This window comes from Pyrgilauda ruficollis, unplaced genomic scaffold (genome assembly GCF_017590135.1).
Source record: "Pyrgilauda ruficollis isolate IOZ18807 unplaced genomic scaffold, ASM1759013v1 scaffold2, whole genome shotgun sequence".
Taxonomy (NCBI): Eukaryota; Metazoa; Chordata; class Aves; order Passeriformes; family Passeridae; genus Pyrgilauda; species Pyrgilauda ruficollis.
Genome location: NW_024519206.1, coordinates 21,507,619 through 21,526,030, shown reverse-complemented (window position 1 = coordinate 21,526,030; position 18,412 = coordinate 21,507,619). Strand labels below are relative to the sequence as shown.

Sequence of the window (18,412 nt, the reverse complement as noted above, 5' to 3'; positions counted from 1 at the left end):
CAAGGTCAAAATCTATTGAAGACGTGCTAATTGTAGGCTTTACATCCCACTTTTAAAGGAGCAGTGACAACATGGTCTGAAAAAAGCACTTGCATTGACATCTCATGATTAACGACCTGTCACCTTGGCTTTGTTGTTCTTAAGCAGCTGAAGAAACCAAACTCAGTCTTTGTCAGTTCATAAGCAGCATTTAACAGAACTAAATTTTAGCATTTCAAATGAATCTCACAATCCATAATAGCATGCCCCTTCAAGCTAAAGAGCATCCTTGCTTATTTTGAAGCTTTTGAATATAACTTCGAGTGCTAATGTAATATAGATTTGTCAATATATTTTGAGAAGTAAAGAAGAGTTACAAGTGTTGTCTTAAAGTAAAGGCTCCAGATACTTGCTTTCAGGAAATTAGGATGACAACAGGCAGGTTAATCGTTTGAGATTGCCTAGTACATAATTTCTGACCTGCCCCATGTAGTCGCCATGTTAATTGAGTATCTCCATGGTTACTCCATGAAGTATCCCACTACAAGTAGCAGTGACTGTCCTCCAAGACAGCGCTTCTGTTAACTTGTATGAAAGCAAACTAAGAACCCCTCCAAGACACTCATGACATGCTCACAGTTATAATGCCACAATTTCAACACAAAACTGATGCACCCAACAAGAAAAACATTTAGTTACCTTGTTAAAACAGGTAGGTCTTGCTTTCAATATCATATGCTATCATTAAATATTAAAAACTTAGGTAAATATTTCATGGAGAAAAAAACAAAAGCTGTAGGTCCTAATACTGTTTACATCCACATGTTTGGACTTCTTTACATTGTGAAAAGTTTTGGGGAGAAGAATGGGAGTTCCTGAACATTATTGAGATTGTTCACAATTGAGACCTAAATATCTGTGACGAAGTCTGCATACTAAGAAACATTCTGTGTTCGTGTGTCTCACAAGAAAAGAAATCAAAAGCAAGTCTACTCTATTGCAACAATAAAAAACGTTCATCTTTGAGGCTTAATTTTTTTTTTCACATTATGTACATCTAGCAGTATTACAGCCTGTGATGCTGCCAGGCAGCTGGGAAGTGCCACTTCAGCATTATACAAGGACTATATCCATCCTTGAAAAATATATTACGGTTTCTGACATATCCCACACGTGCAAACAGTGGCTGTTTAATAAAAAATGCTCAAAGTACTTTATTTACAACTGCTGGTAAATGTTGTTTCTTCACAAATCCCGTCCTTAATGTGAGCTTGATTCACAAGAGTATTAGGACAGCCTTAATATCTTCAGGAGGCCGCATTAAAGTGTGTGGCAAAGGCATTATTTGGCAAACCAAAGCACATTATTAAAATATGATTGTAGAGATAAGTCTGAAATTAAAAAAAGGTTTGGCTTACAGTAAACTGTTGTAGCCAGTTGTACTCACAAACTACAATAATATTTGTTTTATTTCTTTTAATCTTAAAAAAAAAAATCTTGCAGTGAAATGCTCGTCTGAATTTCCAGTAAGCAAACATGTCTCGCCCAAACAGAATAATTCCAGTGAAAATACGTATACAAACCAGAAAAAATGTACACAAACAATCCTTAAATGTCGCAGTTAGAATCTATTTTTTTTTGAAAAGTACTTGAAAGGATATGCTGTACTGATAGGTTTGGAAAAGACTGAACACTGGTGGTTGTTAGCATTTTCTCTTTCTAGTTCATAGTCATGAAAATACTTCATAAAAGCAAACAAACCTTCTGGAAATAGGTTTACATTCAGGAGAGCAGAGTTTCATGAGTGTTCAATGGCAACCTAAGCAGACCCCTGCCCAAGGCAGGGGTTCTCTTGCTGTGTTACCAGGTTTCAATGCCGCACAGCACCACCTTAGTGTTCTGCATCAACAAAAAGGGGCTCCTGCCACCCAGCCACCACCACCTCATCCCCTTCCTGTCGTTTTCCCCATGAAATTCTCATCATTTACCTCCTATCCATGGCCAAGTCAGACTTTGCCTTCTGTAAGTGGCTGTCAGCAGCAGGCAGCCAGGAGATTATTTCAGACCCACAACCCCAGACTGACCCACACCTGGATTCATGTGGGAACTGATTCATGTCTGGAATAACCCAGCACATCAGTGAATACAGATTTCATTCATTAAATCAGAGGTGGTTGTTCTGGCACAGCCAAAAGGTTAGAACAGGTATGGGGTACATGAATAGGTACTCCTACTTTCAGTACTTTCTCTTCTCCCTTAGGCTTTCAGGGCTAAAAACTAATGATTTGATAAAGGGAACTGGTTGTCTAGGTTTTGATTACTTATTGGGTTTTATAACAGGCAGCTGCAAAAAAAGCATACATAACTTCTGTATGAATCTAGAAGCAATCCAGAATGCTGGTTTTAGCTGCCTTTCTATTTCTTCAGAAGAATTAAAGGCCTCTGGAAAGCTTGGAAAAATTAAAAGGTAGTAAATACATGATATTCCAGGAAGTACCATCAATCAGTTGGAAGTGAAAAAGGGAGAATTCACTCTAATGACATAAAACGGATAGGCCTTAACCTGCAGTTTGTTTCTATGAACTTCAAGTTTGGTTTAGTCTTTGGGATTTTGACCAATTCAGCTTCATCTCAATGGCTCCCATGCGCTACCAAAAGCAGCAAAATGTATTTTAAACATAACAAGGCTACCTATAACTGCATGTTTCACAGATTAGAGATTTATTACACAGAATTTTGTTGAAGCTACTTTTCAGATCATGACAGCATTTGAAATACTTGTTGCTCTGAAGTGAGCTTCCAGATTCTTCTAAAGTATTGTTTTATAGTATCCTTCTCAAGATGCATTTGTTTAAAGCTTGTCAGTGTTGAGTAATGCTACTGAAATCTATTACAAATTTTGTTAATCTCATAGGAATTTATTGATACATTATAACAAGAGACATTTTTCTGAGCCATATCATTGATAATATTTTAATATGGACAAAGCTTTCTATAGGACTTCAGTTTGGGTCGGAAAGGGTTAGTATATGATCCTTCTGCCAAAACAGGCTTCTCCACTGCCTGCTTGCTTGCTTTAGGTATAACTTAAACATCCCTCAATACACTGATCATAAATTAGCTTTCATGGAAGAAGAAAACTGGTTTCTGGTAAGACAGACTTCCATTTGATGTAATCAAATTTTTTGTTGTCTTTCATCTGGAAGTCAAAAACTCACCAGTGCTTTTACAGTCCTCCACAGAGATCTTGTGTGACTGGAGTCCAGACAAGGGAGGGATGATAGTGGAGCCTCTCATTTACATAAATTGCACATCATTTGTAAAACCTGTTGCAGATTTCATCTCCACATCCATGCTTTTCAACTGATAGCAGATAGAAGCAATCACCTCATCTCCAAATTGAATTCTCCAGAGGAACACCCAAGGCAAGTCCACCTAAAGTTCAATTGTTATGTCTGTCTGTATGTGTGTGTATAAAATCAGTTCAAGTTTAAAAGAAGAAAAATTATACAGTTTTCCCAAAGGAAATAAGTGTTCATTTAATTTTATAATTCTGAGCATGTTAGGATGTAAGAAACATAACTACATTTTCAAATTACCTTAGCTCAGCCCTGTCTTGACACTGTGCAATTATGCTAATTAAGGAACTTTGGTTTATGGGAGTCTTAAATTATATTTCACTGATTTTTAAAGCACTTGAATTTAACCGTGTCATCCCATCCCTAAGCAGCATCCCTACCAATATTCTACATTCAGAGAAGGGTGCAGCACCACAGCATTTTAAAGTTGACATGAAATGAGGCTTCTATGATTGCCCTTCTGCTGATGCCAAGTTCTGCATTGGCCCTGACGTTCTCCTCTCTTGATAACCCAGCTCAGGAGGACTGATCTAGCCAAGAAGAAAGCTTGCCTCAAAAAAGGCTTTACTGCTGAACTCCCAGAACTAGTGGAGGAAGGCAGTGTAAAACAGTGACAGGATTAAAACCTTTAATCAGTTTGAACTGTTGTGAATGTATACTCAGAGCATTCAAGAAAATCAGGTTTAATTTATCCTTCAGGCAAAGACAAAGTTAATTCATTTTCTGACCATAGCACTCAACTTGTCTCAAACCTGCATTTCATCTTCCATACTTTTCTTCTTTAATACCTTCCAACTCAAGAGCATATTCAATATTCACCTGCTATTTTCTTCCTTCAGCTGCACTACTTTGAAATAGTTAAAAATATTAATTGCACATTTTCCAGAGGGGTTTCCCTTCCCTTTTTTTTAGGACTCACAGAGATCTTCAGCTGTTTCTGTTTTCCTGCCAGTGACTGTTTTCAAAGCTAACTACTCCAGTAAAGGTTTCACTGCTAATGTGGAAGCTCTCACAAGTGCCTCTGTCCTATCTACTGGAGGCTTCACATTTCCAGAGATATTTTGTGAAGTAAAGATCTAGTTTCACATTGCCTGTAAAAGACAGCCAAGAAACATGTGCACTATAATTGGAATATGCTGTGAAGCAAGTTACTATTGGAAATCTTGGCTCAGGCAGGCAAAATTCCTTGTTAGGATTTCTGCTACAGGACAAAGACTCCACTCCTCTGCATTGCCAGCTGCAGCTACCATCATGTTGTGGCCTGAATACAGCAGAAGGTGAAAAACTCTTCCCTATGTCTTTCTGAAGGACTACTGCAATTTATTACATGGCAAAGAAGGCACCCCATTTACTTCTAAATTATTTCAGTTATATTATAGCAAGCGGTCTGTGCTGGAGAATAAAGACATTTCAACAATGAAACTATAAACAGCTAAAAAAACCACAGCAATAGCAAAGTTTGAATTTCATTTGAATTGATTCAAGGTTAATGTGCCAAGAATTTCAGGAATGCTGCATATATTACAGACAAGTAAGCTTGCCAAGACTCTCTTGGAAATTCTTCTTCAAGACTATGGTGAGAGCAAAACAGGGCAAAGGTAATACTCAGTGAGGAGCTGGCAGTTAATAAACAGATGTTTACATAGTTATACGATTTTGGATCCTGGCAAGAATATGATGATTTGTTTGATAATACACTTAAGCATAATATGTTGGGTTGTGAAATTTTATTCAGACTTAGAGCCAAAAAATCTTATCAAGTGAAAGCATGTGGCAGCTTTTCAGGTTGGGAGGAATTAGCTACAAACTTTTGTTTTACAGGAGAGCCCATATACCTTTTTATTTTTAGTATTACTGCAACTTTCATGTAAATGGAGCCAAAAATACAGAGGATTTTTTCTTCCCTTATGTCTTAAAAAGAGTGGTCTGAGGTCACATTTTTAAAGCTGATAAAATCAATTAATGTAGCGTGCTTCTATTGCAACTATGGGCTCTATTGTAAAGACCCCTAACTTTAAGATAGACTCAGCTGGTGAATTGAAAGACTAAATCTGTTTTCAGATGCTTTCTTAGTCAAAGTTAACAATAAGACTGCAGGGGGAGGAATAAAAACTGCACACACATTTTATGTAAAATTTAGAAACTTAGTAAAGTACACTTAGAAAAAATACCCAAATTTAACAAGGTTGTTCTGACCTCATTCCCCATCCAGCTACACAAGCTTGTGCTAGGACAAAGTGAAGGTGGGAGCAAGTGCTCAGGAGTGTCTCCATATCACTACTGATGAATATCAAACTTCAGCACAAGGGAATTAAAAAACAAACACACATTTCACAGAAGGCTCCTGTCTGCCCTGAAAATAGGTACTAAAATATTACCCAGCAACATCACCATGTTTAGTAGCCTCACTCTAAATAATAGATCACATATTCAGTTCACGCATCACCGAAGGTTGGGTACAGCCCCAACTGAAAGTGACAGGAGTGAATATGGGAGGGACAAACCCCACAGCTGTATCATATCAATTGGGAGAGTATATTCCTGCAGCCTGTCACAATGGGAAGGTTGAAAGGGCCCTGAGGTACCCCTCTGTCTCCCAGTAATTCAGCAGCTAATGTCAGCTGCATTCTGTGCATCTGCAGCGAGCCAAGAAGCACCAGAGGAGGATTTCATTTAAAAAGAGTGGAAACTCATATTGTAGACCCTCCTCCCCACCATCTGGCTACTGGGGACATTCAGTACAATTCAGCATGGCAACTGCCTATTCAGAAGGAAGGGAAAAAAAATTTCTCGTGCAAGAAAAAAATTAGGCAGTTCCCATTCCATCTTTGAGGGCCTCCAGCCTAATCCAGATCTGTTGAGGAGTTCTGAGGATAAAGCTCTATAATTAGAGTACAGAAACTGGTAGTGATAAATCAGCAAAAATCTTGTTTCCTATTTGAAGTTCAGGCTTAAAGTAAATTTTAACCCTGAATTCCCTATATACTATTTAAAACTTGACCAGAATATTTTGATATCTAATGAGAGACATGGTTTTTATCTTACTTCTTTCATATGTCATATAATAAATTTAAGGTCAGAAGATTATCTTAGGTTGTATTTAAGATATTGTTATGAGAACATATCTATCACATCACATCAATATATTGTACATTTTATGTTTATATGATTTCTATTATATCTATGATTTACTTAATCATAAATCTGCTTATCATTAGTTTATCTGTCATTATGTTCTACCAAATAACAAATCTGTCCAGCCATATATCTATGACTTATTTAATATGCAAAAATAAAACCATACCAAGATGTAAATGTTTCTGATTCATCAGTCATTCACCTGTGGAAAATCATCCATCCAGTGAAAAAACAAAACAATCATTGGGAGCCTCTGACATTGTAGTAGCAACATGGATTAATCAGAAATTACTTACGTGTGTATGCACTGAGAACCAAAATCATGATTTTGCTTCTCGTGGAGTTGCAAAACAGGACTCCTGGAGTATTTTCTTCATTAGATACAGATTTCAGTAAGCCAGGTGCTTTTAAGGATTCATCTTTCACGTCTCCCACAATTTTCACTCCAAATTGTTTTCCCTTTTTGAAAATTTGATCTTTGGTTGTTTACAGCGTCACATCTTCAACATTTATGTACAGTGATGCTGTTTTTCTCTTCCAGGGACAGATGTAGAATAAACTAACCTTGGTGTTGCAGTTTTTCCTGTTTATAAGGTCTGTTTTATCCAAAACCATAGCCTCACTGCACTATCTAAAGAGAGAGAGCTGGGTTTGAATAAATTAAGCTTTGCATCAATTCAGCTGTTACATCCTACAAAGTGTAATCAAGATACTGCTTCTAGGGTCAAAGCATAAAGAATGCAGAACTGTAGCAGAGAAGCTGAAAATTGGTAAGGAAAAATAAAGTCCATTTTCAGACTTGCCAGAACCTCTAAGACAGCATTTCCTTTTGCAGTTTGTAGCAAAAGGAATGCCACCATTTCCTCCACCAAGCCCTAGGTCACCTAAGAAGTACATCCACACTAAAGAAAAAACCAAGTGACTTCATTTTTACAATTCTGCACACAATGGCTTCTGATCCCAATGGGAACTTCTTAGCAAATATTTTCTGATGACTTTCAGATTTATTACAGGTATGCAAGCTTCACAAGCACTTCTCTTTAAACACAACTCATTTTTCTTTTTTAAAAATATATTTAAGTGATTTTGAAGTAGCCTAGTCATTGGTGACAGTAATTCCAAGCAGCCTTTTAAAATAGCTGTGGCATGACATCCTGTCCTTCCATGTGAAATTAGCCCTGCCCAAACACGGAGCCTTTTGCAGCACTGTAACTGAAGGAGCAGCTACGTGAAATTTGGTCAGGTTTAAAAGTTTCCAGCAGCAATGCCAGCACTTCTGAGTCCTATACATAGGATGGTTGCAAATATTATTTTATTTTAGCCCTCGGTGAAAATGCCATGTGTTACTATGAAATACGACCACTATTATTAAGATTGCTTTTACTAATTCAGGTTCCCTGCTTTGTCTTCAGGGCTGGGCATAGGCTGTAGCTGCCTATAACAAACTTCCTGTGAATGCAAAGCAAATACCATAAAGAAGCTTGACATGGCCTGAATGCCAGGGGAAGGTCAGAATCCAAAGCCTGGTGCCTATAACACTGCTGTTTTTAAGCTTTTGTAGTTCCTGGGCTTTAATATCGTATTGTTTGATATTACAAGCTGGTTCATGGAACGGTGCCATTGTATCAAAGAAGTTTGCCTGTGCTGAAAAAAGGCTTCTAATCCTTTTAGTTGAATAGAAAATCTGGAAGGCATGAACTTCAAAACTTGAATAGAAAGGCCAAATGAAATTTCTCTGAAAAGAAATCAGAATTTGAAAGGGTAATTCATTTTTGTAGTGGTTGTGATTGACAATCCTGGAATTTCTAACACTCAAAAACATTTTCACCTAGCCTTTTTTAATGCCTCTTCAGCGGTTTCTGCTCTGATTATTTTTAAAATATGGTTAAAAAGTAGCACTGCTATATTTCTGTCTAATTTCCTGGGGAGAAACGTAAATAAATATATGTGTTACTGAGTGCTCATGAGCACAGTAACTCTTAACTGTAGCACATGGTTCGTACATCTGATGATGCAAGAAGCTAATTTTGATAAGGCACAGCTGAGGAAATTCAGTTAAGAAAACAGGAACCAAGCATCTGTTTTGTTTGACTGTCTCAGAACTTTAAATGCTCCCTAAGCTTTGTTGCTTTCTTAGGTTCCTTGTCTTTTCATGGCATTAGAAATGCTAATATGAAGGCTCCAAACATTAAATATAATCCATCTGTATCTGGCAAACATATTCTTATATGAAAAAGAGAGGAAACCATGGTATAAGACAGTTGGGTGTGGTTTTTTGGTTTTTTTCTTTTTTTACTTACAAATAATTTGTTTAATTTGTAATCAAATAAACCTTCAGAAATTGAATATATCTTAGTTTTCAATTTTTTCTCTTTTTTCAATCCTTGACATACTCGTGTTTACATGCACTTTTCTACCAGTTATTTAAATAAAGCTGTAAAAGTTGAGCTTAAGGATTAGAGAATAAGCTTTCTACTGCACAGCCTATTCTGTTAAGGTTTTTCATTTCACTAGATTTGAGAAGTGGCAGTCAGCCTGCCCCACTCCCCTCCCTTCCCAAGCAACACCTGTCTGCAGCAGCCATTCAGTCTTGATACTGGCCTAAGTGAAGAATTGTTAAAATACAGAATGGTTTGGGTTGGAAGAGACCATAAACATCATCTGGTTCCAACCTCACTGCCATGGGTAGGGACACCTTTCACTAGACCAGGTTGCTCAGAGCCCCATCCAACCTGGCCATACCTGATTGATGTGATACCTGTGTCACAAAAGGTGCCTGAATGAAAAACAGTATTTCAGGAAGTGTACTACAATCCTATTTAAAGTGTCAGTGGTGTAAAGTTTCTTCAGAAGATCATCTCAAACTTAGACTCCAAAAATAAATGAGCATTGACCATTTAGATTAATATTTTTACAATATATTAAAATAAGAATTTGAATACAACATTATGCAAGACCTGCCACAGTTCACAGCTAGATAAGTTCTATGATTTCTGTTTGGAAAACAGCTCCTTCTTGCTTTTGTGAAAAAGGCAGAAGCTCAGTGCCTTGTGATTAGTATCCTTGCTTAGCCTAGTGGTTTCTTCAAATGGTTTGTATTAGTTGCTGGTTTCTTATGGCAATGCCAATACCTGTTCATCTTAAAATGTGTCTGTATAGGTAGACAGCATATACTTGAAAAATTGTCTGGTCATGTCTGACACAAAGCAGTGGAGACCCAGCCTATGATTGAAATGTGAGATGGTGATTCAACAAAGATGTTTGTCTGAAAAGGCAAAACATTCAAGCTTTGATGCCACTGATCTTAATTCAAGCAGAAAATCTGCTTAGAGCAAAAAAAATAAAGAATCTATACATCCTTGGAAAATTTCATACTGTCCTGACAGGGATTTCTATATGACTACAGGAGAAAGTCTAGCACAAAGCCAAATTGGACCAAATGGGGATTTGTTCTGATGCAGTCTCTCAAATATTGATTTAAGTGAGCTTAGGAGGAGCTAATGTGACAAAGACCACACCTAAGCTACCCATCTCCATCAGAAAATTTAGAGTTTTCCAAATGAATTTGTGAACTGCAAGGAGCTGCTAGATCATAGTAATTGTTTTGACACAATGGATATAAGTATAAAATATTAAACAACACAATATCCATCAGCCCCAGAGAATCCGAGTATTTTAGATGCTGGAGATACCACATCCCAGGGAGACACAGCACTCAGAGCCTTTTATGCTTCAGAACACAAATAAGAGAAATTAGGGAAAATGTTTCATTAGGAAAATTAGTCAAGCCTCTGTTTAAGCACAAAAATCAGAGTGCCTTAGTCATTCAAAGCATGCAGCCTTTTTAAAGTGTCATCTCAAATTTAACATATACATTAGTTTTTAAATACCAAAAATAAAAATACCACTGTTGTAAACAAAATTAACTGGACACGATAAAGCCATTGCAATGAACTTTTCATTAATAGCTATACAGATTTCTTAGCTGTCCTAGTAGAGTAGTACTGTCATTTGTAATACATGTATTTCATAGAGAACTTACACTGTGAACCTGAGGCACCTACACTAAATGTATCTTTAGATACAGAAATCTTTAGAAAAGCAAAACAAAGCCAGAGTGCCTCTTTTCTTTTTTTTTTTTTCTTTTTTTTTTTTTTTTTTTCTGTAAGCCAACAGTAGCACTTGAACTATCACCGCTATAATAAAAGCATTGTCACTGTTACAACACCAGCAACCACAGATGCCATCTCTGCTGAGAGGGACATCTCTCCACACTAAGAGACAGCATCACTTCCAGCTGGAGGTTAACCTGTGTGGAATGGGAGGTATTGTTCATCTCAGAGCAGAGACCAAGTGCCAGCTATTTCAGCAAAAGCTGCCAGATCTTGCACTGGATAAAGCCATGTCCTCTTCAGACCCTTTAGCTGCATCCTCAGTATCTCTTCTCCAGGCTAACTAACTAGATGTCTGAAGTCTTTCCCACTTGGAAGAGCTGATCCTTGCAAAAGTCTTAGATTGCCTCATGAAATGTGTACTTTAAAATGCCTGTAGTCCTGTAATTTCAGGGATTTTTGTCAAACATATGTCAGATTCAGTTACACTAATGCTGCTTGGCGTACAACAACTACCTTTACAGACAAAGTTGAACAGTGCCAATTTGACTCACCTAACGTAGATTTTAAAGCTGTAAGGAATTACTAATTTCAGTCTGACTGCATACGTAACAGAGAACTTCTACCCGTAAACTGTGCACAAGGACAATAACCACTATTTCATCTGTATAAAGTCTTTTATAAGCATTTCTAACCACAATTTCAGAGTATGGGCTGACCACAGAATTATTCCAGATGTTAAATACAGTTTGAAACCTTATATCCTATTTGCATGCAGCTTGTGAGCTTTTTTCTCCTTGATTAAAGACCCATCCTTTGTGAGCACTGTCTTCCTCAAAGATTGTGTTAAATCCTCAGTTACTTTGAGATAAGACCTTGACTTGAACAGATTTGCCATTTTTGGGGAAAACTAAAGATAAGGCAAAATAACAATGCACTAAACAAGTAAGCATCTGATAAGCTCTGTTAGGAGAGCATCCTCACAACACAAGAGGATCTGTACACTGCTCCTCCTCAGACCTTAGAAGGACCTACAAATCCTGCCCATCACAGTTACAACAGAGACTTGAAGGAAAGGCAGCTTAATGCCACTCAGCATAGATGCTATTATCCAACTCTACTCTCAATTCAGTCACTGCTTTTTAAATTAATTTGATTGGTAAACTTGAGAAAGACAAATATGTTCTAATGGCAATAGCTCTCTCATGACTAGGGGAATGTCCTTCTTGGTCCCCAGCAGTCTGGTGCCCTCTGGTTGGCTGACTTAAAAACTGACTGAGCTGCAGCAATCAACCACTACCGGGATAGGAGTCAAGGATGTTCTCAGTTACCTTCTCCAGGGTAGGCTTTGGGAATTATTCTTTTGAATACTTGAGAGGTGCAAACACTGATGGGAGCTTTTCCAGCACACGAAGTACAGGTGATTATTCTCCCCTGTGTGATCTCTTTGATGTAATGCTGCTCTTAAAGGCACTTTTAATGGGATGCCTCCCCTCTTACCAACCATCCTCATTTTCATTAAATGTGTGGGTGTTTCACGTCTTTGAGACTCTCTATCCATGAGTTCTGCAGTTACTGGGGGAAAGGGGCAGATACAGCTCACTTCCTTCAAAAAAGAGGCTAAGAAGGGTTCTGCCAGAGCAGTTGTGTTAATTGTTAAAGAAACATACTCTCAATGCCAAGCACGATGTACAAATCACTCCGTGCTGCCTCTGTTCTGAGCTCCCAAAGCTCATTTGGTGGGTTCCCAAAAGGACAAAGCCCCATCTGTTAATTCTCCTTTATAGAACCTCATTGATGGTATCACTCTTATGCATGAACTAATAGCTAGAGAAATTACTTTAGCATTCATCTTGTGGCTGAGCAATAATTCTAAAGAAGTATTGGCTGGAAAGGATGTAAGAAACATCTATGTACTGCTGGGATTCAGGAGGAAAGATGGTGGTTTCTCTGCACAAAATGTTGGTTTTTCCGTTTCCTTTAGCATTGGTCAAACACTCTTTGGAAACTGATTGTGAGTGAAAAAAGCATCCTGTAGTTTCTTCCAGGAAAAGATTTTATCTGAGTCCAGCTGGAATTTTCAACAGGAAGTCTATGCTTTATGGCCATGTTTTGGAAAGAGGTAACCTTACAATACTCTTGAAAAGTAATTTCCTCAAATGTTAATGAGATATACTCTAACTAGAAGCAATGGCAAAATAAAATAATTTCTTATTTTGCCAAATGAATTGAAAAATGTTTTCAAGGAAAGGAGATAATCCTGCCAGCATAAACACCATTAAATAAGCCATGTATATGCCTTCTATTGTTTTTTTATCTAAGCAGAGAGGCCACTTAAACATGTTGAAATAATAGGCCTTTTATGTTTGACAGGAAAATAAGTGGCATGTTTCATTTCCTTACTCAGACTGAATTAATATTAAAAACCTCATACCTTCCAAGAACTTAATCATAATCATTTTAATGGAAAAATTCAATGTATAGAATTAGATAAGAATGGCTCTTAAAAAATACATATTCTCCTAAGAAAAAGCTATAGAGATCTAGATAAAAGCCTCATTTAGCCAGAATTACCTCCTAAACTCAACTGCGTTGTTAAAATGTCACTTGCTCTCAAACTCTTACCATGTAGCCACAAAACACATTTGCATACCATTTCTATAAGGCTTGTTAAAAAGCTTTCAGATTTCTTCGCTTTAAAACATTCAAGTTTGAATTAAAAACAAGAGAAAAATCTCAAAGATCATAAATAATTCCATTATTGGATCATACTCATACTCCCTGAAGTGCATGCTTCTGGGCCTTGTGTGTTCAGTCAGGAATGATTCCAGAAGTTGATCCAAGAAAAGAAACATTTAATACACTGCCAGTATTGAAGTAGTCTTCTTAAACCATATTGTATGGTTTAAGAACTGAAGTGAGCAAGTTTATCCTTCTTAGTATAAGTCTGGATGTTCTTATCTATACACACATCCTTCTTATAATCTGTTTATGTCTTGGACTTCATGAAAATCCCTGGTAATTTCCAGAATCTGTAGTTTCTGAACAATACACATGTATTTCCCAGCTTTAGTTTTTACTGAGATATTTGATGTCTAATGCTCTTACTGATGATCAGTTTCTAAGCAACTGGTAAACAGGATTTTTTAGTTGTCAGTTTCCAGAGGAAATTGCATCTCATTAAAGTGAGCATGCAAAGCTAACCTCAGATTGTAGCCATTACACTTATTTTAATGTTGTATTTCATTTAAAATGTTTGATCAGAGAACAAGTCTCCTAGGATGCATAGCTTTTCTGGAACACCACAGTGAACAGCAGTTCTTCAACAAGCCTCATTACATTCACTGCACAATATCAAGCAATGTAAAGAGAATGAATAGTAGCACCATATTCAGTTCATTTTATATCGATAAAGCTTTTTGTCTTGGGACTAACATGCTAATAACCACATCAATGCTTGTTTTGATTAAATGGATTTCTTCCAGCAGTGGAAGCAGCAGTGACAGAAGTATATTGCACTAAGGATATTCACATCCTATGCAAGTGGGATGATTAAATTTAGCATCAAGTTACAGGTTGCTCTCTAATTCAATCTCTAATTCTTTCATTCAATTCCACCAAATGAATGTTTAAGTTACAACTGGCCTGTGCATCCTCTGAAGTTCAGCTGTCAGGATAAATCTTGAACAACTCAAAAGTTATTAGCCAACTAGCCCTGCATGCATCCTTTGCTTGTGATTTCTGTCTCTGTGACTGGACAAGCACCACTATGTGCATCAGACAAAATCTATCAGAACAGAACATGACAATAGCACAGTTATAATGTGCTAAGCTCTCTGGAACCTAAATTTAATGCCCACTGAGATCAGAAAAGGGTGAATAGTGAGAAAACAGCAAAAACCCTCAAAGAAAAATGCATTTATCTACTGGTAACATTTATTAAAAGACATTCAGTCAGTGTGAAGCAAACCATCCCAAGGACTTACCCTGCTAAATAAAAGACTGTGATCCTCAGAAATAAAAGAGCTTATTTTCAACACCATGCAGGGCAGCTTCCAGAGCAAAACTGCACTCTGTGTTTGTAGAGTCAAAGCAGCAAGTGTTACTATGTGGTATCAGCCCTGCCAACATCTGACAAACCCAAGGAGAATGAACACGATGTTTCTTTAAGCATGTAGTGCTTGAGCTGTTAGCCATTGTAAAAACATTAGGAGCAAGAAAGAAAATAATGAACATTACTGTACCAAAACAGGAAAAGCAGATTTCCCTCCCACCCACCCCCTGCCAGTTACAGCCCTGGCACTTTTTATTTCCAAAATATATCATGGCAAAGGAATGTGTCTTTTTTTCCATGATGACCTCTGATTTGGAGAAGTATGCTATTCAGCATAATTTAGCACACAGAGAACAAAGAAGTTTAACTGTTTCAAAGGAATGCAGAATTTCAGTTCTTGTTATAGCTCTTATTCTTCTGAATGCTCATCAAACAGCTTAATATCCAGCACATACTGGGTGAAAAGGAACAGTAACTCATCAGAGACGGCCTCATTCCAGACTCACCCCTTCTCCTCCCGCCCATGCAAAACAGCTTCCATTTCCTTGTGAAACAGCAACAGCTTCAGATTACAATTCAGTTCTCCTAAGGATATTCATGTTGCATTTAAGTCAAGAAATCATGATCTACCAAAACATTTAAGAATTCAGGTTACAAGCCCTACTGCCAAGCCTGCAACCTTTTATTTAACACAGATTTACATGACAAAGGGCCCAAATACTGACCAGTGCCTACACCTGATCTTAGAAGAACAGAAATCTCTTAGAAAAGATAAAGCCTTTACAGAACAGAGAACAGCACAGCATAAAGCTTATGGCTAAGAGAAGAGTTAAAAGAGGGAAAGTCTGTTTTGTTTTTTTTTTTTTTATTTTATATACCTATTTAGAAATTAATTTTGTCAAATATATCCCACTTATCATAACAAGCAGATTCAAGACTGTGTTGAATATAAGGAAGTTTAACAATTTTTTTACACAGCTAGTATGGAGATGAGTGGTTCAAGATGAATTGCAATTACACTGAAAACAGCTCATGACAGCAGTGAAAGATGGGCTTCTGTGATCTTCAAGAGGCAGGTAATGACTACTTAAAGCTTCATGGTCTCAATGCTTTAAGTCCCCAGTAATTTCCTCAGAATCAAAAATTATTTGTTCTCAGAGTAAAATTTTTTCAAATTCACAGTGCTCTCATAAAATCCTAAATAGAACCATTACTCACAGATACTGACATTTAGAAAGCAGTGCAGCTAAACTTGTGATCCTCCCCTTTAAGATATGGCTAGATCACCCCCAGGGTTACAACTGAAGTAGTTCTTTTTTAAAATTTGCTTTTACCTTTTCTTGAATCCTCTTGGCTTTCACTGTCGATAGAAGTTTCCAAATTGCATGGATAGGAAGCTTTATAAAACAGAAGACAGACTTATGCAGCAGATTATCCATAATTTAGGCAATTTCTCTTACTGCTTCCCAGTTTGGAGTTCTGAATGCATGTTTTCCTCCTCTTCCCAAAGACTCGTAGTCCTCGACTGTTGCACAATCCTTTTTTGCAGAGCAACTGGTGAAAACCAAAACATCAAATGCAGAGCCTCCAACAAATGACTAGTGTTAAAGTGCCACAAGGGCAGTGTGAGCTGCAAGAACTGAGGGGCAGTTCTACCAAATGCAAATCATTTCCCTGGCAGCCTGCTCAAGTAGCTCTACTTCTGGTAAGAACATTCTGCTGCAAAAATCAAGTAACAGTAACCAGCTCCTGATTTTTCCTAGTCCCCCTAATGCCTGATGCCTCTTAAAGCTTGTTCAGCTGCAGTAAAGAGGTTAGAAAACTGCTGTTTCCAGCACATTCACCCCTCCTCCTCAAGCTGTATTTCACCGACTGCACTGTCTGGTTTCACTTTTGTTTCACACACAATCCTGTTATGTGGATTTCAGTCAGATTAATGCTTTCGTTCATTCCCTGCTTTCTAAACGGGAACTGCAAGGCACCAGTTACAGAGCATAACAGTGCAAGCTCAGATAAAGCTTAGCTTGCAACCAGGGGCTTTGCCTTGAATCTTACCTGCAAACTCATTTCCTTTCAAGTCATTACATTTGTCTTTATGACCCCTTCTCTACTTTGCACTTTTGATCAGCAGACAAGTATTTGTCTGGCTTTTGTAGTGGATGGAAAAGCAGCAAAGCACATTTCCATCAATTATCATCCTAAATTCTTGAATTTGAGAGTTAGGGAAGTTAGGGTGGATGTTTCCCTCTCTCTGTTGTTGACCTTTTATGCAGAGAAGTCACAGAGCTGGGTTCTTATTACAGTAAAGCAATCCAGTCCTCACTACAACTCCAAGTTTTTTAAGTCTTTCCTAAGGTATGTCTCCATGCATAATAAATCATTTTAAGGTCAGTCCCCACCCAGGCCATTCTATGATTCTATTATTTAGATCTTGGATAGTGCTACAGAATTTATCCTGAAGCTATTAAATACAGCTGCTAAAGACCAACCAGCCAGAGAATGTTATGTGCCTCCTGCACATCAACATTCGTGGGAGGCAAAAGAAATAATTTCTTTACCTTGTCAGCACAGTTTGTGGAAAGTAATCCATATGGTAGGGAAATAATACTGCTTTGCAGGACTCTTCTCCCACTCCTCCTTTTCAGGTCTCACAGCTACAAAAAAGCTTTCCATTGATTCAGGAAAGAATCCAAGACAGATTTACATGTTTGTTTTCAGTGTTAACTCATCCCACACTACTTGCACATATCCCTCCCTTCAGGTTTGATGCTTGACACAGGCAAACATTCTGACATTTCATGCTTGGAAATGTGCCTTCAACAAATCCTTTTTGTGTTCCTAAATGACTGTTTGGCTGCTGATACTTCAGTCCATCTGTTTGGATGGCACCAAGCCTGCTTACAAGGTGATCTTCCTGTTTCACTTCCTATCCAGAGATGCCAGCCAATTTTGGGCTCTCAGCACAATACCTCTCCTGCCCTCACTTTGGTACAAAGCCCTGCTGAGTCAGAATCACTGTTCCTGTGCTTTATAAAATTTGTTGGCACTTGTGTGACTCTGACCACCTGAACAGCAGAGGAAGAAAACTGGAGTTGTCAGCACTGTAAATTGCCAAGTGCACTCGTTACTGTGAAGCCAGGAGGATGTTAAGAAGATCGGTGACACATCGTAGCATGGGAATTTTAATTGCTCTGCAAAGACAGGATCCCCACAAGCAGAAGGACAAGAATAGTAAAAGCAAAAACACAAGCCACAGGCATAAAAGAGTCAAGTAGGGGAAAACACTGAGCTCCACTTTGCAGTAGTGGTTCCTTTAAAATGACATATACTACGACATATTTGTTTCGTATAACCTCAGACTTTTACCTAAAATCACAGTGTTATGTTTATGCTATTCCCTGCAAAATCATACCAGGCTGAATTTGCTTCTTTGCAAAGTTCTGAAGGGCATGACCAAGTTCTTTCAGAGGAATGGAGTGCCATAGGCTTGTTTCAGACTGGCCTGACAACAGTCTTTCAGCAGGCACTTGTACACTTACCCCTTCTGTGCTGCAGGTGGGCGCTTAGGTAGCACAAAGGGAGACATCTGCAATAATCCAGATGGATGGAGCCTCAGAAGTGTAAGACAACATTGCCTGGTTGAACCATACTTGGCAAATATCAGAATTCTGCATTTCCTTGATTAGCACCTAAAGTCTTTATTGAAACAGAGAGAAAGGTTTCTTAACCAGGAAATATTTGCACTGTCAAGAGTAAGTCAGTGGGTACAT

At 37.9% G+C, this 18,412-nt stretch overlaps 1 protein-coding gene across 3 annotated transcripts in view; it reads right to left on the bottom strand.

Annotated features, from left to right (window-relative positions):
* ATP2C1 (ATPase secretory pathway Ca2+ transporting 1) overlaps positions 1-16,231 on the bottom strand; it is a 63,598-nt gene extending 47,367 nt beyond the window's left edge. Inside the window, exon 1 of one of the 3 annotated variants that reach the window (XM_041466179.1) lies at positions 15,977-16,231. In XM_041466179.1, the coding sequence (XP_041322113.1) occupies positions 15,977-16,081 (105 nt within the window). In that variant the 5' untranslated portion in view covers positions 16,082-16,231. The remainder of the gene's footprint in view (positions 1-15,976) is intronic. The other 2 variants (XM_041466180.1, XM_041466181.1) reach the window with 2 other exon arrangements.
* Positions 16,232-18,412: the final 2,181 nt, after the last annotated feature.